Source organism: Chamaea fasciata, unplaced genomic scaffold (genome assembly GCF_029207755.1).
Source record: "Chamaea fasciata isolate MVZ Bird 193981 ecotype frontalis unplaced genomic scaffold, bChaFas1.0.hap1 SCAF_19, whole genome shotgun sequence".
NCBI lineage: Eukaryota > Metazoa > Chordata > Aves > Passeriformes > Sylviidae > Chamaea > Chamaea fasciata.
The window spans coordinates 4,796,736-4,818,565 of NW_027094104.1; the positions used below are offsets into that span (position 1 = coordinate 4,796,736).

Below are 21,830 nucleotides of genomic sequence, written 5' to 3' on the forward strand. Positions count from 1 at the left end.
TTCCCAGTGTCCATTCCCAGTGTCCCTGTCCCCTCCCAGTGTCCATTCCCAATGCTCCTGTCGCTTCCCAGTTCCCCTTCCCAGTGCTCCTGTCCATTCCCAGTGTCCCTGTTCCTTCCCAGCATCACTGTCCTTTCCCAGTGCCAGTCCCCAGTGCCCAGCAGGGGAGGGATGGAGCTCTTCCCTTTGCAGACAGATGTTCCTGAGGAAAATGAAGCCTGGAGGGAGAGGAGATGAGGCTGATTAAGCCTCATTATCCTATTTAGTAATGATGGCAGCAGAGTCAGGCAGAGGAGTGGGAAGAGCAGGAGCTGAGGAGGGGCTGGGGCAGCCCCCGGGGGTCTGCAGCTCCCACCAGGGGCTGCTGGATCCCCACCAGGGGCTCCCGGATCCCTCCTTCTCCCTGCTCCTGTCCCAGTCCCAGCAGGGAATTCCTGCTTGCTCAGAGGTCAAAGGCTGTGATGCAGAAGAAGCAGGAGCCAGGGAGCTCCTGGAAGCCACAGGTGCCCCACTGCACCCAAATTCCCCCCAGACCCCACCTGTGTGTGGGCATGGGAACACCCTCAGAATTCCACGGGATTCAGCAGCTCCAGGACAAAGGCAGCTCACAGAGAAAGATGAAATCACTCAGGGTGGAAAACTCCTCTGAGAGCACCAAGTGCCACCAGCCCAGCACTGCCCAGGCCACCTGAGCATGTCCCCAAGTGCCACCGGCACACAGCTTTGAACCCCTGCAGGGATGGGGACTCCACCCTGCCAGTTCCCGACGCTGCTGCTGCTTCCAGCCCTTCCAATTTTCACCTGCATGTGAAAATCCAGGAGGAAAAGCAGCCAGGGACTGCCTGAAAACCAGAGCCAGGGCTGGAGGAATCCCCTGCCCTCCTCTGGGGCTGCCCCAGGAATGGCAAGAAGCAGATCAGAAACCCAATAAAACCCCAAACTCTGAACACAACCCAGCCAAGTCAGCAGAGCTGCACGACAGATTTGAAGGATGAGAATAATAACACTTAATTCCAGCATTCTTATGCCTTTCAGCAGACCCGAAATAGCTCCTGAGCCATCAGGGACCTGCTGCACTGAATTTATAAGTAAACTTCCCCTCGGAGGCTGTGGGTCTTGGCACTGAAGACACTGAGCCCCAACCCTTTTTAGGAAAGGCTCTCACAGCCCCATCAGCTGCCCCTCTGCATCCAAACCCCCCTCAAACACCAGCTGAAAGCCTCGATCAAAGAAAAAAATTCAGATTAAACTGGAGGCTCCGTGCCAGGAGATTTGGGAAAACCATTTTTTTAAACCCCTGGGATCTGTTTTTGCCGCGGTCTCGCCCCCAGATTTCCTGGCGTGGTTTGCCAACCTCCACCAGCGTCTCCCCCTCAGCTGGAGGATGAACAAACACGTTAAAGGCAGAGATAAAGATGTAACAGATTAGATCTGCCTTTCGTGAGGAATGGATCGCTGCCTTAACCCTCCCCGTGCCGCCAGCAAACACCGGGATGATGCCCCGGCTCTAGCGGGGCTGAGGCAGCAGAAAAACCCTTCTGGCTGCCAGGAGAGCAGGGCTGGGCTGTGGAGGAGCCGATAAAAGCTTTTAGAGGTTGTTGTTATCCAGCCTGGAGCTGTGCCAGGCTGGGAATGCTCCCCGTGCAAAGAGCAGCAGTTCTAAGGCTCCCTCCTCCTCCTCGTGCCCCAGCAGCACCCCCGGCATCCTCCCACCCTTACCGGGCACAGAGTGAGGCCTGAGGTTTTCTCTCCCCTGTATTCCAGGTCCTGTGCTGCCCAGGGCTGCAGCTCTGAGCTCACAGTCAGTGTCACTCAGCTCTGCACACAGCAGGGACACAAAACAAATCCTTTCCCAAAGGGACACCAAGGACAACTTTCAGCCCCAAAGCACAAACAAGGCTGGCTGGAGGGAGGAACAAGAAGGATGGGACCTCACAACCTGCAGCTGCCATTGGACAATTCAACCCCAAGGTGCAAATGGACCAAAACTCATCCAAGTGTCACACCTGGTGACCCTTTGTCCATTTGGGGACCATTTTGGGCCCACCTTGGGTGTAGCCCTGGCCAGGCTCTTGTCCTGCCCAAGGTGGATCCTGGAGGCCTTTGAATAAATCTCTGCTTTATTCTCCAGCTCTGTCCAGTCTCTGTTCCAGCTCAGCCTTCCCAAGGCATCAAAACAACCCGAGCTGGGCCTGATTTCCATCGTGGTTAACCCTTACCTGGACAGCAGCAGCTCCCCAGGAGAGGTGTGGGCTCCAGAGGAAGGGAGATGGTTTCAGAGCCACATTCCCAGGGATGGCTCAAGCCTCACCAAACTCGTTTTTCATTTCAACACACTCAGCTTTAACCTCTCAGTGTTCCCCCACAACCTCATGGAGTCTCTGTTCTCTTCCCAAAGCATCCCAAAATTCCCATCTGTTGCCCAGCTCCAGGAGCTGCTCCTGCTGCTCCAGGCAGGGCACACAGAGCTCCCCACCCTCTGCCAGCTCTCCTGACCCTTCCCAAGGTATCCAGGGCGAGGAGCAGCAGGGTTTGGATCAAACAGACCCTGACAAGGTGCCTCCTGCCCATTACCCACATCCCAGCCCCTTTTCCAGGAGGGAAACACACATCAGCAGCACAGTTTTGGGATAAAACCCCTCCCTGAGCTCCAGGGGGTGTGAATCCTCCTTGTCCACGTCCCAGGCAGCAGAATTCCCATGGGATGAGTGCGTGGTGGCAGGAGCTGTCCCACATGGAGCCAGAAGACAGCAGCTCAGCATTTAAAGCTGGATTTAAGGACAGATTGGAGATTTTTATATCTTCATTGCACTGCTTTCTGCCCATCCTCGTCACTCCATCCCAACACAAGAATTTCACTTCCCCCAAACTCTTCCCTCTCCACAGGCTACAAACCATCCCCCAAAAAAACCCCTCCAACTTTTGGGAACAAGTGGGGTTTGTGCTCCAAGTGTTCCTCCATCCTGCTGGGACACCTCGGGATGGGGAGAGCTGCAGGAAAAGGCAGAGCTCGGAGCCAAACAGCTCCCAAGGGATCCCCCAGCAGCTCCTGGGCACCCTGTGAACCCTGCAGAGCCTTTGGGAGCCCCAAAAAGCCGGGACAGGGCGGGCAGAGGGCGAGGAGAGGACAATAATTCCCACCACTGACATTCCATCCTCTGGCACCACAACATCCAGCAATTCTCCTCCTGTCAGGAGAGGCTCCAAAAGCCAGGGAAGGGGGAAGGCTGGTGCTCCAGACTCCTTAAAACCTCCCACTCCTTCCTCACAGCCACAGGCCGATAAAATCCCACTGAACTGAATCGGAACATTTCAGAATCCCATTGGAAGTCTCTTCGCTGCCTGCGCCATTCCCGTGTTTTCAGCTGCAGAAATCCACCAGCTCATTCTACATAAATATAATTTGTATTATTATATAAATGATATTTATTTCTATTTTTAACAGCAGTCTTGGGCTGCTGCCTTGGGTTGTGCAGCACTCCCAGGGTTTGGGAGCTCTGCAAATGGAGCCCCAGGGCTGGGACACGAGGTCACACCTGAGCTGTTGGAGGAGCTTTGCCAGCAAAAAGAACAGAAGCAGAAGCGAGAGGAGGGGGAAAAACAGGAAGATTTAAACAAAACCTGAGCTCAGCAAGTCTAAAGCTGCATCCAGCACTGCCAGGGCTCAGGGAAATCACAGATTCCTCAAATCTGGGAGAGAAATCCATCCCTGTCCTGCAGGAAACTGCTCTTCCTTACAGCTGGAGGAAGGGCAGAAGCTCCCAGCCTGGGAATTCCCACCTCAGCAGCTCTGGGATCAGCCCCCAGGTCAGGAATTCCCACTCAGCAGCACAGGAATTCCCACTGATCAGCACTGGGATGAGCCCCCAGGTCAGGAATTCCCACTCACCAGCTCTGGGATCAGCAGGTCAGCCCCATAAACAAACGCTGCTCCCAGGGCAAAGCCTGCAGCCACTGGGAAGAAGGAGAAGGCTCCAAAGGCTCCGGATTCCTCGGCCATCTCGATGGCTGGGGCCAGCAGGGACCAGTAGGACGCTGCCAGCATGACCTGGGGACAGAAGGGGAGTGGTGAGATCCCAGGAGACAGAAGGGAAGCTGAAATTCCAATGGGGAACTGGAGACAGAAGCTGAAATTCCAGTGGAGAATTGGGTGCAGGAGCAGGATCCCGTGGGAAGGATAAAAGGGACCCCAGAGGCTGCAGCAGGAGGGTGCTGTGGGAAACAGGACCCCAACTCTCTGCCCAGCAGCCCCCAGGAATTTCCCTTTGCAGGATGCTCAGAATCCCAGGATGGTCTGGGCTGGAAAAGGCCCCAGAGCCCACTCAGTGCCACCATGGGCAGGGACACCTCCCACTGTCCAACCTGGCCTTGGGCACCACCAGGGATCCAGGAACAGCCACAGCTGCTCTGGGCACCCTGTGCCAGCATCCCAACACCCCCACAGGCAACAATTCCCAATTTCCAAGCCAAAGCTCCTCTCCTCCAGCTCAAAGGCACTAAAGAGGAGCTGCTGCCCAGGGAGGACTGGGAGCGAACTCTGCCATGCCCAGCCCCTGCTCGAGAGGGGAGGAAGGAGCTGCCTGTGCTGCAGACACCAGTCCCCGGGGGGTTGCGTAAATCTGAGCTCGCTGTGAGTAAGAAGAACGAGGGTTGTCATGTCAGGCTTAAGCACGGCTGTCAAACCTCATATTTCAAATGCCACCTCCTTTAAAAAACAACCACACACCCCAGCGTGGAAACACAGGCAACAGGGAAAGGCTCTGGAGAATTATGTTGTCAGCTCATGTTAAGATATCATTTCCCCACGGCAAACAGAGCCCTGACAGAGCTCAGCCTCCGGATCCTGGCAGCTCCCAGGATCCCGCCAGGATCGGGGCTCCCAGGGAGGTGATGCCACAGCTCCGAGTCAGCCCAAGCTGAAGGAAAAGTGATTTCTTCCCCTGTGTTATGCAGGCCAATCCCATAACCCCAGGTGCTGGAAGTCACTGGCACGGATTTACGGAGCATTCCGAGCTGCAAAGGACCCACGGAGGAGTCCGTCAGCAGCTCCCCCTCAGCCCAGCCCCGAGCTCAGGGTGGGATTTAGGGACACCTGGATTTGGGATTGCCTGGAGCAGAGAGCTCCTGCCCGGCCAGGGCAGAGCTCTGGTTCAGCTGATGCCAGCAGTGACAAAAGGGGGAGGATTTCTGCCAACAGCCCCGCTCGGGTGACAAATCCACACTGATCCCAAAGCTCTGCCCAACCCAAATCCCAATGTCACTGAGCCAGCTGGTGGCAAAGGCAGGAATAAAAGGGGAAAAGATCAATAAACCTGGAGCCACCCGGGCAGAGGGCAGGACTTTCCACCCCTTCCCACCCAGCCAGGGACCCCCTGCTCCTGCCAAGGTGGATTTGGGGCGTTTTCACAGCCTTTGTGCTCCAGAGATGCAAAAATGCCATAAATGCATCAGTTCCTGGGAAAACTGAACAGGCAGGAGGCAGCTGAGTGATGTAAAGGTGAGTTAGAGCATCACTGGGGGAGCCCAAACCCTTCCCTGGGCTCCAGCAGTGGGACAGGAGACAAAAAAACCAACCACAGGAAATGAATCCAGATCCCTGCCCTCACTCTGCTGGGAATCCCTTCAAGCACAGCAGGATTTCAAGCCAAACACCTCTCCCAGGACTGGGCATCTCCTTCCACAGGGATCCAGTGCAGGAATCCCCAAAATTCTGGGCTCCAAGCTCTCCTCAGCCCCCCCACAGGCAGGGATCCAGCTCAACCCCCGTGGCTGTGGAGCCACACAGGAGCTTTGATCTGCAAGTTCAGAATAAACAGAGCCACGACCTTCCCACCCACCCTGCTGGGCCACAATTAAATCCCTCATTAAAGCAGGAAGGCCTGGCCAGGCTCCTGTGGAATCCCTGGGATGAGAAGGGGAACACCAAGGGGAAGGTGGGGAGCAGGAAATCTGGGAAAAGGCAGGAGGAAGATGATGGCACTTTCCTTGCCAAACTTTTCCACTTGGCCTCATTAAAGCTCCAACAACGAGGAGCAGCCTCAGCAGAGCCCTGGGAATCCCTGATGCTGTTTAAAGGGAATATTTAATCCCTGGGGAGGGCTGAGGAGCGTGGCTGGGCAATTCCCTGCTCCACCTGGGACAGGGCAAACCCAAACTCCAGCCCAGCCAGAGGAAAAGCTGTGCCAGGCTGCAGGCAAAGGGGGCTGCAGGTGTCTGTTCCTGCTGGCTGCGCTCAGCCCTGCAGCACCACAGAGAACAGCTGGGGGAGAAAAAAAAATTTAAAAAAAAAAAATCTCATTTAAGGATATGAAGATTTAAGAGAAAAGGCAGAATTTCACATCAGATGCCCCAGCAAGCAAAGCTTTGTCTCTATGGAAACACATCACCTCGGAGGCTCCTGCATGCAACGCCGGCATTAGCTGGGAGCTCCAGACAGGGAAAAGGCAAAGATGGGCAGGATGGGCAGGGCTGGAGGGAGCTCAGCTCCCCACACCACCACGAGGACCCAGCTGCACTCCCAGGTGCCACCAAGCCCAGGTGACACCTGTGCCACCAGCAGGGCCAGCTGGAGGATGCTCCCAGTACACCCAGGACTCTCCCAGTGCACCCCAGCTCAACTTAACCCCGTGCCCAGCACCCCCAGCTCAGCTGGAGCCTCTGCAGGGATGTTCTGGATCCCAAAACACCTCCCTGCAGGCCAGGCCAGCCTCCCTGAGGCCGCAGGGACATCCCTGTCCCACGTCCTCCTCCTGGCTCAGACGTTTCCAATTCACCCAGGATTTATTTCGCTTCCCCCCGGAGCGGGGAGATGTTCAGCAGGGGGGAGAAGAACCAGCCCAGCTCCAGCAGCACTCAGGGGAGGGCAGTTTGCACAGTCCCCCTCAGCAGAGGGATGGGGCAGGAGGTGATTTCTCCTCCAGCTCCTCCACGGACTTGTGGCAAAACCACCAACCACAAGCACCAGGAAAAGAGGGGAGGAAAAAAGGGGCAGGAAAAGGTTCCTGGTGCTGTTAAACCCTTCCAGGCAAAGAAAAGATGGAGATCCAGCTGTTGGCCAAGGAATGGCAACACTGGCCAGCTGGGAAAGTTAAAACTCCCTCACTGCCTGTCCCAGCTGTCACCAGGGCTCCCTGTCCCCTCCAGGCACTGCAGCACCCCAGGCACAACTCCCCCTGCCAGCTCCGAGCACTGCCAGCTGAAAGAGCAGAGGGAAAAGCAAATGTTTGCAGGAGTTCTGCTTCCTGAGCCACACCTGGGCCAGGCAGGGCTGACTCAGAGCTGCTGGCAGCTCTGGTGACGTGGTGGCCACAGCAAGGACAGCAGCTCCTAGTCCTGACGGGATCCCTGGAGAAATGGCAGCACAGGGATCCCCTCCCAGCACACCAGGGTGAACAACCCTGATCCTGCAGGGAGCAAACCCAGCTGCTGTCCCCCAGCACGGCGGCCAGGTGCCACCTGCCCGGGCAGGACGCAGCCAGGGGGAGCTGGAAGAGCCCAGGTGACCCCTCCCCACGGGTGGGAAAGGGAATTTCCCTGCAGAGCACAGCCCAGGTGTGCTCCAGCACCTGCAGGCTGGCGTTTAGCAGCTGGACTGGATCTCTAATGCGGGAAGCAAAGGTGATTTAATGAGGCTGGATGAGCCTCACTGCTTCCCACCCGGGCAGTAGCAGCCCCACATTCCCAGGTTTTCCCTCAGGAAAAGCCACAAGGATCCCCACATTCCACGTGCAGCTTTCACAGAGAGCTGCAGCTCTGTCTCCCCTCTCCTCCCCAGGGTGTAAAGCACGGAGTCAGGCAGGCCCAGCAGCCCCCAGCACAACCTCCTGCCCATCTCCAGGGCTCCAGAACCCCGAGGGAACGAGGAGGGTTTGACTGCAGGGAGGCAAAGGCAGCGTGGGCAGCTCGGTGTCCCCGTGACTGTCCCGGTGCCACCTCCACCCTCAGCCAGGAGGAGACTGAGCCACAGCCCTGCCCTGGGGGAATTATCCGTCAGTGAACTCCAGTGGGCAACCAAACCAAGCGTGGGGAGGCAGAGAACACCGGAGGGGGAGGAGGAGGAGGAGGATGCACTCACCCCTGCAGCAAAGCCCAAGCTCCCATCGAGGATCCGCCTCTGGAAAATAAAACCAAACACAAATCACCTTGAACTCCTGGTGAAACCATCGCCCACAGTGCTGGGGAGATGGGAAAGGGGTCACCAGGCTGGAGAGGGACTTTGGACATGAGGGAATGGCTTCCCAATGCCAGAGGACAGGGCTGGGGGAGATTTGGGGGAGGAATTGTTCCCTGGGAGGTGGGCAGGCCCTGGCACAGGGCGCCCAGAGCAGCTGTGGCTGCCCTGGATTCCTGGCAGTGCCCAAGGCCGGGTTTGGAGCAGCCTGGGACAGTGAAGGTGCCCCTGGTACACCCAGGGCAGGTTTTTTAGCCCTTCCCCAAGGCAGAAAACCAAAGTGCTCCTCCAAAGGGAGCCTCGCTTCGCAGCCACCTCCTGAATAAATCATCACAAGACCGAGGCATAAATAATAAACCCATCTGGGCCATTTGGAACACCCTGGCGAAGGAGGGGGCCTCTAATTTTGGCTCCAGGATGACTTAAAGCTCAGCTGTGAGCACAGAGTGACCCAAATCCTGCCCTGGAAACAAAACCAGGTTGGAGGCAGGGGAGCTGCTGTTCCCGGGGCAGAGCCCCAGGAGCACATTCCACAGCCCAGGCTCAGCAATTGGATTTCCTGCCCCTCCGTGTGTTGGGAAAGGAGCTGGATTTTCCCCTCCCGTTGCTCCTGGGGGCCGGGGGCACGCAGGCCGAGCCCGGGGGGGTGGCAGCACTGACCTGCCCGCTGGAGAACACGAACACCAGCGCCGAGCCCGCCGCCGTCAGCGCCCAGGTCAGCGCCGTGCCCAGCCCCGCCTGCAGCACCGGCCCCAGCCCCGCGATCATGCTGCCCTAGGAGACAGCGGCAGCCTCGGCAAAAGGGCCACGGAACCCCCAAATCCCACCCGAACCCCCCTGCACCGCAGCCAGCTCGGCCACCAGCCCTCTGAGCGCCTCTCTCCCCTTAGGCCAGGCTTGGCGGTTTAAGCCGAGCTCAGGGGATGCGGCACATCCCACCTGGAGCACGGCCCCGGCGGGGTTGGGGGCTCCGAACTCGCCCTGAGCCCTTTTTTGTGTCCCCAGGCCAGTTTTACTGGGGGGGAAAGGTGAAGACCCCCACAGCAGCTGCTCCCGGCACCAGGGGGGGAAAAAGGGGGAAAAAAACCCAGGGAGCAGCAGTGCCATGGAAATACACCCGGGCTGGAAAGAGAGGTGAATAAACCGACCACACACGCGTGCACGGACACACTGACACGTCAACAGATCGAACACACAGGGATTGACGGGTTTGTGTGGAAATGTGTAACAAATACACACAGCCCAGTGTCAGCTCCAAAGGCTGTCCCAGCCTCGTCCCAAGCCCTGCAGGTGCGTGCCCAGCTCTGACCCCGCTGGTTTCCCCGCAGACCCCCCGAGGCCCCCAGGAAGATTCCCCCTTTCTCCAGGGGGTCCTACAGCCCACCCAGGAGCACCCAAACACCCCCAAGTCCCCCCCAACCCTACACCCGGAGGTCCCCCCTGTCACCCCGCACCCCCGGGCCCAGCACCACCGAATCCTCCAAACCAGGAGCCCCGGCCGGTCCCTGGATCCCCAAACCCCCCAAACCCAAGGCCACCAGACCCCCGAGCGCCCCAAACCCGGACCCCCCGGGCCAGCCCCAGGACGCCCGGACCCCGCAATCCCGGACACCCCTGAGCCCCTGCCCTGTCCCAGGACCTCTGAACCCCCCAAACCCAGAGCCCCACAGCCCGTGACCCACCCCAGCACCCCTGAACCCCCCAAATGCGGAGCCCCCAAATGCCCTGGCCGCTACCAGGACCCCCGCAACCCCCAAACCTGGAGCTCCGCGGCGGTGCCGGGGCCCCCCTCATACCTGGAGGCCCTGGTCGGTCCCAGAACCCCTCCGGCCGCCCCCCCGGAGCCGCGGTGGGGCCGAACCCGGCGGTGCCCGGTACCGGCAGAGCCGCGGGCCGGTCCCGCCGCCGCTTCCGGGTGCGCACACGTGTCTGCGGGCTGGCCCCGCCCCCCTCCGCTCTCAGCCAATGGCGGCGCGGCGGGGGCGGGCCGCCCGCGGCTCTGCGGTTGGCGCGGGCGCGCCCGTCACAAAGCGAGGCGGGCGGGCGGCGCGGGCGGGCGCGATAAGATGGTTCTGACACTTGTCGTGTCGCTGTCACCACCCCCCCCCCCCCCCCGCAGAGAGACCCCCGGACACAGCGTCCCCTTGGCACTGGAGTGCCCTGAGAGCCGCCCCCCCTACTGCCACCCCCGCGCTGCCCTCGCCCGTAATCAGCCTCGCTAATTAACAGCTTTAATGAGCAGCACGTGGCAGAGCTGACAGGGGTAAAGAGACCCCGCTTATGGCTGTCCCTGTCACTGGGAGGGTGCAGCCAGAGTCACCCGCCCGCTCCCACTCATGGGTGTCACAGAATCGCAGAATTACTGAGGCTGGAAAAGATTTCTGGAGTCACCGAGTGCCAGCTGTGCCCGATCCCCACCTTGTCCCCAGCCCACAGCTCTGAGTGACACCTCCAGCCCTTCCTTGGACACCTCCAGGCATGGGGACTCCAAACCTCCCTGGGCAGCCCCCGCCAATGTTTCACAATCCATTCCATGAAGGAATTCCTGACATCCCCAAAACCATCACTGCAGGCTGGGCTGGGGACAGAGGCAGGTCTGTCACTGATCCCCTCGTGCTGGCACGAGGGACAGGGGCTCACAGTGACAGCCACAGAGCCACGCCAGCCCCGGTGTCCCCACCTGTGTCACAGCAGAGGGAGCAGGAGGTGGCAGAAAGACACACCTCCGTGAGTTTATGTGACACAGGCTTTGATGAGCCCCCGCTGCCCCAGCCGGGAAAGGTCAGGGCCGGGAAAGCTCCCTGATTTGGGGTTTAATCAATGCAGCCCGGGAATTGCTGCAGCCCTCATTAGCCCCCGGGGCCAGGCAGATGCAGGGCGAGGTGCCAGCTGGGAGGGACACGGGGACAGACACGGGGACAGACACACAGAGCTCCCCCCGCCACCCCGGGGATCCCCGGCCGGCTGTGCTGGCAGGGCTGGGGACAGCTGGTGACCCGGCAGGGCTGGCCCCGGGGACACGGCTGACACGGGCTGGGGGCGGCTGGCAGCGATGGCCCTGCCTGGGGACGCGTGGGTGGCCACGGGGACAGCTGTGGTGGCTCTGTGCAGGAGCATCAGCAAAATCAACTCCCACCCCCGTTCCCCAGGGTCACTTGTGTGTGCAGGGACACTTCAGTGTCACAGCCTGACTGTCCCCCAGTGTCACTGCCCTGCCTGTCCCGGTGTCACAGCCCCGCCTGTCCCCTCAGTGTCACAGCCCCGGGCAGGAGGGCTGGCAGCTCCCACCTGTTCCAGCAGGGACAGAGGAGACCCAGAGCCCCTCAAATGCACTTTAAACACCAAAAGGGGCACAAATCTGGCGCCATCTCCCATTAGGGTGAACGAGACCTTACAACGGACAGCTCCTGGGGCAGCCAGGACCCAAATCTTTTGGGATTTTTTGCCATAAAACCGTCTGGGGCAGAGATGCACGTCCTGGCCAGGGCTGGCACCAGGCAGTGTCCCTGGGAACAGTCAGTGTGTCCCTGCAGTGTCCCCTCCGTGCAGCCTGGGCTCAGGGCCGGGCTCTTTCCCAACCCAAATCCATCTGTGTCAGGCTGGGGCGGCGGCTGGAGCCAGCCTGGATGGCGAGACGGGCGATGAGGACATCCAGGGCTGTCCCCAAGGACAGGGCAGGGGAGCAGGCACGGCCAGCCGGGGTCACGGTCCCATCCCACGGGCTGAGGTCACCTCTTTGTCACGGGGCACAAAGGGACACTTTTATCCTTCTCCCCTGGCTTGGGGCACGCCGGGAGGGACACGAGGGACCCTCTGCAGGGCCGGGGGAGCGCGGAGTTCCCCGAGCGGCAGCGGGAGCGGATCAGCGCGTGCTGTCACCAGCCGTGACATTTCCAGCTGGAACAAAGCCCGGCTGCCAAGGCCAGCCTGTTCAGCCCCGATTTAATGCGCAGGACCCTCCAACGAGCCAGGCACAGCGGGCACAGGCGCAGGCAGGAGCCGGGATCTCGGCCGCGGCTGCCAAAGGCTCATTAGTGTCAGCGGCTCCGGGACATGATTCACCGCGAAGGCGAGCGGCGGCTCTGGCCAGCCCTGCCCCGGCCCCTCTAGAGATCAATAAACCAATTACGGAGGCAAATAACGGCGGGGCGAGAAAGGGGAGGGCGGGAGAGGGAGGAACCGGCTGTGGGGAGGTCTGGAAGGAGCAGGAGCCGGAGTGGGGCGTGGAGGGGAGACCCCCGGGGTGCTGAGAGCGCTGGATCCAGGGGTCTGGCTGCTGCCCTGGATCCCGGGGGGTGTGGATGCTGCTCTGGATCCCCGGGGGTGCGGATGCTGCCCTGGATCCCAGCAGGTCTGGCTGCTGCCCTGGATCCCACAGGGATGCTGCCCTGGATCCCGGGAGTGTCTGGATGCTGCCCTGGATCCCACAGGGATGCTGCCCTGGATCCCGGGAGTGTCTGGATGCTGCCCTGGATCCCAGCAGGTCTGGCTGCTGCCCCTGGCGCAGGTGAAGGCGCCAGCGCCCCTCCCTCGCCATCCATCAGCGCTGCAGACGCTCCCGATTAGATCTGGCAGCCACCAGCCGGGCCCTGCCGCGCCTCGGGGTGCGGGGACATGGCCCAGACTGTTTGTCTGGCTAATTAGCAGCGAGCGAAGCCTCCCCCCAGCCCGGGCATCCCTGAACCGCGGCCAGGCCGCCTCCAGGCAGGAATCAGCAGAGCCACCGCAGCCACCCGGGGCTGGAGCTGGGAAAAGGCAGGGAAAGGGCAGCGCCAGCCCCAGTGTCATCCCTGCCCGTGCTGGCCTCGTCCCCACGGCCGCGGGGGACAGCAGGGTCCCTCTGAGGGCAGTGCTGGCGAGGAGGGGGCTGGGGCAGCACAGAGCTGCTCTCTGCGAAGAGAGATCATCATCACCATCGTCACCAAGAGATCCACGGGGATCCTCGGGCTGGCTGCCTGTGGGAGCAAATTCTTCCCCTCCCGACAGCCCAGCCCAGCACAGCCCAGCCTCCTTCATCCCTGCAAAACGCCAGAGAGCTCCTGCCCCATCCATGGATCCAGGAGAAAGGCCAGCTCACCCTACCCCTCCGTTGGCATCCCAGCCCCAGCTCCTTACAACACTCGTTTCCAGGACAGGGGTCGAGAGCGCTCTTTTCCACTGGGACTCTTGTGGAACAGCTGGGAGTGGATGGCAGAAAGCTTGGAAGGGCTTTTAAAGCCTCTCTGTGGTCACGTAACCCCCGTGCCCCTGTCCCAGGGGTTATTTTGGCCGTGTGGGAAGGGGCTGTGTGTCCTCCTCTCTCCAGCCCTGCCAGTAAATTGCTTTTCAGCGCGGTGGATGCTTCCCAGGCAAAAGGACAAAGAGGAGTTGATCTGCCAGCACCAAACCAGCTGCTGGTGCAGCGTCCCTCCGAACCAGGGACCACCCAGGGATGCAGAGCACACTCTGCACTGGGCTTTAATTCAGCCCCAAAACTAGGCAGAACAAAAAAAAAAAGAAAAAAAAAAAAAAAAAGAAAAAAAAAAAAGAATCCCCTTCAAAAGGTTCAAGGATGGCTGCCTGATTCAGCCAGCTCCTGGATGGAGATCAGCTCCGATCAGCTCCTCAATACCCACCGGGCCATCATTTCATTAATTTTATGGGGTTTTTAATGAAGATCAGCTCTGGGTTCAGCCAGGCTGAACTGGCTGGCTCCCCTCAGCTCCCTGGCCCCAGCTTTCCAGTGAGGTGGAAGTGAAAGGCAGGGAGAGGCTGGAGCCCTGATGCTCCACAGGCAGCCCCAGCCAGCTGGAAGCACCCTGGGATCCCTGCGCTCCCCCTGCCTCCCTGCTCTGGATTCTCTCCAGCTGGGAGAGGCCCCTGCCAGCCCGGGCTGGGTGACCGAGGCGCCCAGGGGAGGGACGTGGCAGCGTCACCCGTTCCGGGGAGAAATTCAAGGAGGCAGCGCCGGGAATGCTCCGAGCGAGGCTGCTCCGTGCTCTGAGGGAACGGCACAGTCAGGACGCTGCTCCTGGGCACAGCAACCAGCCAGGAGAGGATAAAACAGCTCTGGAAAGGTCACAAGGCACCAAACCCCTCTCCTGGGCTGTTCTCCCTCCTCCCCTGCACGGTGGCAGCCACCTAGGGACTGTCACTCCTCGGGACACCCCAAGGGCAGCACCCCAAAAATCCGATCCCCGCTCACAGCGGCCCAGCATCTCCCGCACAGCCTCCCTCCTCTCCCACTATTACCGGGACATTAATTCCCACATCATCTTCAGCAGAAGCAGCTTTTTCCTGCCTCCTAAAGATTAATGAGGCTGATAACGACTCTGCCGGTGCTCCAGGACCTGATGTCTTTAGATCCGCCTTGGGAAGTGGATGGCGAAGTGAAAACGAGAAGCTCCCGGCCGCGCTCAGCAGCGTCAGCGCGGGGCTCTTTGTTCACAGTCACTCTTAATTTCCTGCTCTCTATTGTCTCCTGGACAAGCGATGGGAAGAGGGGGCAGGAAAAGATAATTTAATTGCTCTCAAGATCCCAAACAAACCAGAGCAGACGTTATCTGCCCCAAACCTGTCCTATTTGGTCTTCCTCCTCCAGGGAGAGGCTGTGGCAGGTGCCACCTGTACTGCACGAGTTCCCAGAGACCCCAAATATTTCGGCATCACCTCCCGACCTCTCCCAGGTGGGAGGAGCAGCAAGGACCTGCCTTGGCTTGGCTGTGGAGGCAAAATGCAAACTCCCGGGGCCAAGGCATCTCCAGCATTCCAGGGACACTTTGGGGCTCTCAGAAGCCTCTTGGGCCACCCTCCATTGGGGTCACAGTGTGGACACCACGCTGCCATCTCCCTGTCCATCTGCTGGTGGCTCTGGGGGAGCTGAGGCTATGGCTGGGAACAGAATGTTGCTGGACAGGGGCAGGGTGGCAGGGCTGGAGGCTGGGTGGGCACGGCAGGAGAGGGAACGCCGGCAGAGTGGGCAGAGCAGGCAGGGTGGGCACTGCAGGGTGGGCAGGGTGGGAAGGTGGGTAGGGCAGGGTGGGGACGGCAGGGTGAGCACGGCAGGGTGGGCACGACAGGGTGGGCAGAGCAGGGTGAGCACGGCAGGGTGGCCAGAGCAGGGTGGGCAGCACAGGGTGGGCAGCACAGGGTGGGCAGTGTGGGAAGGTGGGCACGGCAGGGTAGGCACGGCAGGGTGGGCAGGGCAGGGTGGGCAGTGTGGGAAGGTGGGCACGGCAGGGTGGGCAGCACAGGGTGGGCAGGGCAGGGTGGGCACGGCAGGGTGGGCAGCGCGGGGCTCTGCGGGCTGTCCCCGCCCCGGCCCCGCAGAGCCGCCCCGCGCGGGGCGGGGCGCAGCCGGTGCGCTGGTCCAGCGGCGGAGCCGCGCCGGGAGCGGGTGCGCGGAGCCGTGCGGAGCCGGGCGGTGCGGAACCGAGCGGAGCCCAGCGGGGCACCGGCGCTGCCGGCGCCTCACCGGTGCCCGCCGGGCAGCGCCGGGCGGCGGCGGGAGCAGGTGAGCGGCGGGGCAGCACCGCCCGGTGCCCTCCGCAGCGGAGAGACGGGGCCGGGGGTGGGGGGCTGCCCGCAGCGAGGTCGTCGCCCAGCGGAGCCGCTCGGGCTCGGTGTGCCGGTGCCGGCTGGGAGGGAAGGGGCTGCACCCGCCGAACGGCCGGGAGAGGAGAAGGTTTTCCCCCGGCGCTCGGTGCTCTCGGGCATCAGTCGCACCCACCGGGACGCACCGGTTGGATTTGCGGAGTCGTAAAGGCTCGGGGATCGCCAGAGCCAGGAGGAGCTGTGGCGTGCTGGGGCAGGCTGCTCCAGAAGGGGACACGGGGAGGTGGGTTGGGAACCCCCCCTTGCAGGGAGCCTGTCTCCCGCTGAGCTTGGCAGCAGGATGGACAGATCCTCGCCAGGAATCCCTTCATTTCTGTTGACTCCCTGATTTCTAGAATCTTCTCCTCTCTCCCCAGAGCCAGAGAAAATGACACCTCAGCCCCTCTGAGGCGGCAGTGCCCAGGGAGCGGCAGAGCCATGGAGCTGGAGTTCGAGCTGCCCAATGCCACGGCGTTCTGGTTCTCCCCGGCATCCCCCTTCGACAACTTCTCCCTGGAGGCGCCCACCAACACCTCCCAGAACGCCACGGGCCAGCACTTCGACCTGACCAGCAACGCCATCCTCACCTTCATCTACTTCGTGGTCTGCATCGTCGGGCTGTGCGGCAACACGCTGGTCATCTACGTCATCCTCCGCTACGCCAAGATGAAAACCATCACCAACATCTACATCCTCAACCTGGCCATCGCAGATGAGCTCTTCATGCTGGGGCTGCCCTTCCTGGCCATGCAGGTGGCCCTGGTGCACTGGCCCTTCGGCAAAGCCCTCTGCAGGATCGTCATGACGGTGGACGGCATCAACCAGTTCACCAGTATCTTCTGCCTGACGGTGATGAGCGTGGACCGGTATCTGGCCGTCGTCCATCCCATCAAATCTGCCAAGTGGAGGCGACCCAGGACAGCCAAAATGATCAACGTGGCCGTTTGGGGTGTCTCCCTGCTGGTGATCATGCCCATCATGATTTACGCCGGCGTGCAGCACAACCACGGCAGGAGTAGCTGCACCATCATCTGGCCGGGAGAGTCGGGCGCCTGGTACACGGGGTTCATCATCTACGCCTTCATCCTGGGCTTCCTGGTGCCTCTCACCATTATCTGCCTTTGCTACCTGTTCATCATCATCAAAGTCAAGTCCTCGGGCATCAGGGTGGGCTCCTCCAAGAGGAAAAAGTCCGAGAAGAAAGTCACCAGGATGGTGTCCATCGTGGTGGCCGTCTTCATTTTCTGCTGGCTCCCCTTCTACATCTTCAATGTCTCCTCCGTGTCCGTCATGATCGTGCCCACGCCCGTCCTCAAGGGCATGTTCGACTTCGTGGTGGTGCTCAGCTACGCCAACAGCTGCGCCAACCCCATCCTCTACGCCTTCCTGTCCGACAACTTCAAGAAGAGCTTCCAGAACGTGCTCTGCCTGGTGAAGGTCAGCGGCATGGACGAGGCCGACCGCAGCGACAGCAAGCAGGACAAGTCCCGGCTCAACGAGACCACAGAGACGCAGAGGACCCTGCTCAACGGTGACCTGCAGACCAGCATCTGAGGGGACTCCCAGCGGGGCTTGTCCCACCTGCGCCCCGCCTCTCCCCGCTGCAGCACGGGGGTGGCACCGCGGGGTCCGGGCAGGAATGGCACCCGAGGGGACGGCAGTGAGCACCCGCTGGCCTCGGGGGTCCTCTGCTGGGCTCCTCTCTGTTGGGCTTTCAAGTGCTGGGAAGGGTCCGGGTCAGGAGGAGCTGCCCTCGCCAGGAAAACAAAGACACCTCGCGGCGACGCGGGCGTTTCGACACCAAAGTGCCACCGTGGGCACAGGTACGGCTCTGCTGGGTCCCCCGTGCCACCCTCGGGGCCGGCTGGCTTTGGGGCTGTGCCCCACGTGCACCTGGACACACAGGGGGACCTCAGGAGGCCACAGCTGTGTGACAACGCGGGGACGCACCGACCTGCTGGGAGCCCCGGCGAGTGTCGCTCCCGAGGAGACCGGGATGTTTGGGATTGCATTTTCCCTGGGTTATTCCTCTCTCCGTCGAGTGCCCCGGAGCCTCCCCGTGCTGTGTGACAGCCGCCCTGCCCGGAGGGGACACGCCAGCACGGAGGTGACTTCCCCACGGGAAGCAGCTGTGCCCCGGCAGCAGCCCCTGTGACCCCACCCTGCCTGCTGCAGCCCTGCCACGGCCCGCTGCTGCAGAGCCCTTTTCCCTGCCCCTGCCGCGGCGTCACCTGCCCGCAGATTTTCTCCTCGGATGAAGAATTTCCCCCTTTTTCCCCCCGCGGTAGCCGCTGCCCCTCCCACCGCCCGCATCTGCCGGGATCGCTGCTCCGGGCACCCGCGGCACGGGCGCTCCGCTCCCTGCTGGGAAAGCCTGGGAAGTGTTTGAGCAGCGGGGACACATCGGAGAAGCCCGGCACGGGCACCTCGCGCTGCCGACGGCTCCTGCACCCGGCTGAGATCCGGGTTTGTCCCTGCGGATCTCTGGGCTGACACCTCCCTGCTCCTTCCAGGCAAGTCACGCCGGAGGCAGCGGCGATGGAGAGGATGGGGACGGGAAGGGGGGCGCTGGGGACTCGGTCCCCACCCTTGTCCGAGCCGAAGGGACCGGGCCGAGCAGACAACGGGGCTCCCAGCAGCTGGGGATGAGGAAGGGCAGGGCAGCACGAGTCCATCCCCCTGGATGCTGCACTGTGTGAGGGGTGGCGGGGCTGGCCCCACATCCGCTCTATTTGGCTTCCCAGCACTGTCCCGAAGCGCTCGGCTCTGTCCCTGTCCCTGTCCCTGTCCCTGTCCCTGTCCCTGTCCCTGTCCCTGGCTGCCCTCCCAGCTCAGCACAAACCCGGGGCTCTGGAGCCCTGACCCTCCAGCGAAGCCCCTCCTTGGCCAGCGCCGCAGGAGCTGGAGGGAAAGCCCAGGGGACAGGGAGAAGTGGCGGCTTCCTGCCGGAGCACCCGGAGCAGCCGCTGTGCCAGAGGCCGGGGCTGTTCGCAGGCCCCCGTTGCGGAGCTGAGCCGTGGGAACGTGGGGGGTTTCGGGGGAGCAAACAGCCGGGGCTCGGTCACCCTGCCCTGTCCCAGCCCACGACGGTGTCACCGTCACCAGCACTCGCAGAGCCCTCACCTGGCAGTACAAACGGTGTGAGGTGAGGCTGAGCACGAGGTGCCACCGCCTCTGGGGTTCTTATTTGCTCACCCACGCACCCCCAGGCCATGCTGCACCCAGAGCACCAGCTCCGGCAGAAGTTTTCCCATGGCCCTGCCCAGCTCCTGCAGCAAATCCCAGCCTGGGCCATCCCACCGTGCCAGCTCCCCGAAAAGGGCTCAGTGCCAGGCCGGGTACCTGCTCCTGGCTCTGCAGGACACGGCTCAGGCGTTTACTGCAAGACAAAGCGGAGCCATGTCAGCAGTTGTTTGCTTTTAACTCTTTCCTGCTCCTCCGAGGAACAGTGCCGGCATTCCGGTGCCGGTGGGCACCGTGTGGCACCTCGCTGTCCCCTGGCTGTCCCCTGGCTGGGCACTGAGCACGGCCCCGGCGTGGGGAGTGACCCCGGGCTGCGGGGCGGAGCAGTTCCCTGCTGACGCCGGGGGATGAAGGCGCCGACAGCAGGGCAGGGCAGAGTGAGCCGCTGCCCGGGAAGGGCCGGGAGCGGGGCTGGGATGAGGCTGGGATGAGGCCGGGATGAGGCCGGGATGAGGCTGGGATGTGGCACAGCCGCAGCGATGCGTCAGTGCAGCCGTGGGCACTCCGTGGGGGAGGCGGCCGCGTGGAGAGCGGGCGTGCGGTGGGGAGGGGGACGCGTGGAGCCCCCAGCACTCACCTGCAGCCAGGCCAAACCCGGATTTGCCGGTGTCTGGCTCCATCCCAGCTGTGCTTGTGCAAGCCCTGCCACCAAAATCCCGATGGATGACGGGGGGGACATCTGTTCCCAACTGTGTCCCCGCGGGAGCCTCCAGCTGGGAGCACCCTCCCTCTGCACTGGTTTGATGTGGAAATACAGAAATCCTGGGAATTCCTAGCGCTGGGAAGGACCCGTGCCCGGGTCAGTGACACCTCTGGGTGCTCAGAGCTGTGTCAGAAATGTGTCCCCCCTTTGCACCCAGGGGCTCTGCTGGGGTGGGGATAACAGGGCTGCAGGTGAGGAATGAGGGGTGTGGGGCGCTGCCACCTACATCCCAAAAGCCACCAAGGCAGGGCAGGGGCACGAGGTGGCTCCTGGGGGCTGCCAGGGCTCTCTTTGGCCGAGGAAAAAGAGCACCAAAGCAAAATGTGCTGCCTTGGAGTGCTGGGAGGGAGCTGCAGCCACGGCCCAAGAGTGGCTGTAAAAGCAGCAAAATAAAACCTTGTGCTGTTCATTGCTGACTAATAAACATCAGCACTGCTGCTGCTGCCGCCGGTAACGAAGTTTTCCCTCCCAGCCACTTGATTTTAGTGGGAACTTGACCTCGGATTGGATCTGCTCTGCAAAGCCTCGCAGGGCTGCTGGCGGCGGGATGAGAAATCTCTGCCGGTGATTGCAGAGCCAAGAGACTGAGCCTGCAAGTGCTTCACACACAGACTGGCCCTGGGCAGCAGGGATTAGTGACAGCTCCTGCCTGGAGAGGCAGGAAGGGCTTTTCCCGGCTCTGAGGTGATGGGAAGCATGGATTGGGGTGTGCCACAAGCTCCCCGGGGTGCCTGAGGCAGGGATCTGGCCCCTGGAGACTGGGTCACTCCTGCAGGAGCCTAAAAATCCCAGTCTGGCTTCCCCAAAGCCTGTGGGAACCAATCCCCCTTTTTCTCCTCCCCACTGGTTCCCCCAGTGAGGCTGAGGGGTGGCTCCACAGGTCCCTGATCCCGTGGGATCCACCTGCATGGAGACATCCCTGCTGTCCCCTTCTTCGGCCCTTGAGTGTGGAGCCGGGGCTGTGGCTGGACTGGGCATCCCCCCTGTCCCCTGTGACCCAGCCTGGCTCCAGGCACGGTGGTGGCCAGTGCCCTGCTGTGCTCCAGTGCCAAATCCTGCTGGAGTGGGCAGGAGAGGCTGGGGCTGGACACGGAGCCTTCCCAGAGCATCTCTGCAGCTCCTCGTGTTGCCTCCAGCGCTGCCTTGGACTGAAATAATCTCCTCCTGAGCTGTGCTGCCGTGTCTCCGGAGGGTTTCACCGCCCTGCCTCAATGGGAAGAGCCTTGTCTTTGTGGGAGTCTCCACTGAGAGCTCCCTTCCCTCCCAGAACTGCCCCGGGTGCCCATCCAGCTCCACCCCAGGAGAGCTCCCAGCCTGTGAGGCCTTGCTGTGAACGAGCCGATCCCAAACTGCCCAGGGAGAGTCTCCATCCCCTCCCTGTGGCTGCTCCAAAGGGGAATCACCAGCCAGGACAAGCAAAGGACACAGCAGACCCCAAAGCTGCCTTCTCCTACTGCCCAGTCTGGAATGGGACCTGCTGCTTTCCAGCTCCAGGCCACCTCTGCCCTGCCCTGCCAGCCTCTGACACCCAGCCTGGCATATCCTGAGGGATTTCAGCTCCACTCCTTGCTTGCTCCAGGACCTGGACTGTGAAAAGACAGGGCAAGACAGCCAGACTGGGAGGATCCTCCTCCAGCCGTGTCCTGACCAGGGAACGCCGAGGGATGCAAAGCCTGGCCATTCCATCCATCCATCATCATCCCTCCATCCACCCATCCATCCATCCCACCCCACGCTGTGTCTGGGAGGAGGGCCGGGATGGCTGACTGTAAATAGATGTAAATTGTAAATACTGGATGTGCCCAGGGGGGTTTTCTGTTCCCTGACACAGCCCCATAAGGGGCCCTCGGCTTCCCCTCGCCCTCTCTGTGTGCCGGGGGCTTGGTGGCACTGGGGGGACCACGGAGGCTGCTGCCACTCTGCCAAGTGACTTCTGCAGGGCCAGGGTGGTGAAGTGAGGTCTCTCCATTCCCTGCAGAGCTCCAGGGCCCCCAGCAGCCCCGTCCATCCCCCGTGTCCGTAGCTGTGCTCTGTCAGTGGATCGCTGGTGAGGAGGACACGCCGAGGGGGTGTCCCTGCTCCCAGCCCTGTTTTCCTCCCTAGCAATCATTCCGCAGTGTCCCTCTGTGGGACTGAGCCTTC

General features: G+C 61.7%; 2 protein-coding genes across 4 annotated transcripts in view; one reads left to right on the forward strand and one right to left on the reverse strand.

Annotated features, from left to right (window-relative positions):
* Positions 1–10,082, reverse strand: part of SLC39A11 (solute carrier family 39 member 11) — a 63,328-nt gene extending 53,246 nt beyond the window's left edge. For 2 of the 3 annotated variants that reach the window (XM_066200543.1, XM_066200540.1), the window contains exons 1-4: positions 9,967–10,082; positions 8,831–8,944; positions 8,075–8,113; positions 3,890–4,048 (exon numbers count right to left, since the gene is read on the reverse strand). In XM_066200543.1, coding sequence (XP_066056640.1) covers positions 3,890–4,048; positions 8,075–8,113; positions 8,831–8,938 — 306 coding nt within the window. In that variant the 5' untranslated portion in view covers positions 8,939–8,944; positions 9,967–10,082. The remainder of the gene's footprint in view (positions 1–3,889; positions 4,049–8,074; positions 8,114–8,830; positions 8,945–9,966) is intronic. The other variant, XM_066200541.1, reaches the window with a different exon arrangement.
* A 6,098-nt stretch (positions 10,083–16,180) lies between these two features.
* On the forward strand, positions 16,181–17,296 carry SSTR2 (somatostatin receptor 2). Its single transcript, XM_066200504.1, has one exon. It carries the CDS (start codon positions 16,181–16,183, stop codon positions 17,294–17,296), a length of 1,116 nt encoding a protein of 371 aa, XP_066056601.1.
* Positions 17,297–21,830: the final 4,534 nt, after the last annotated feature.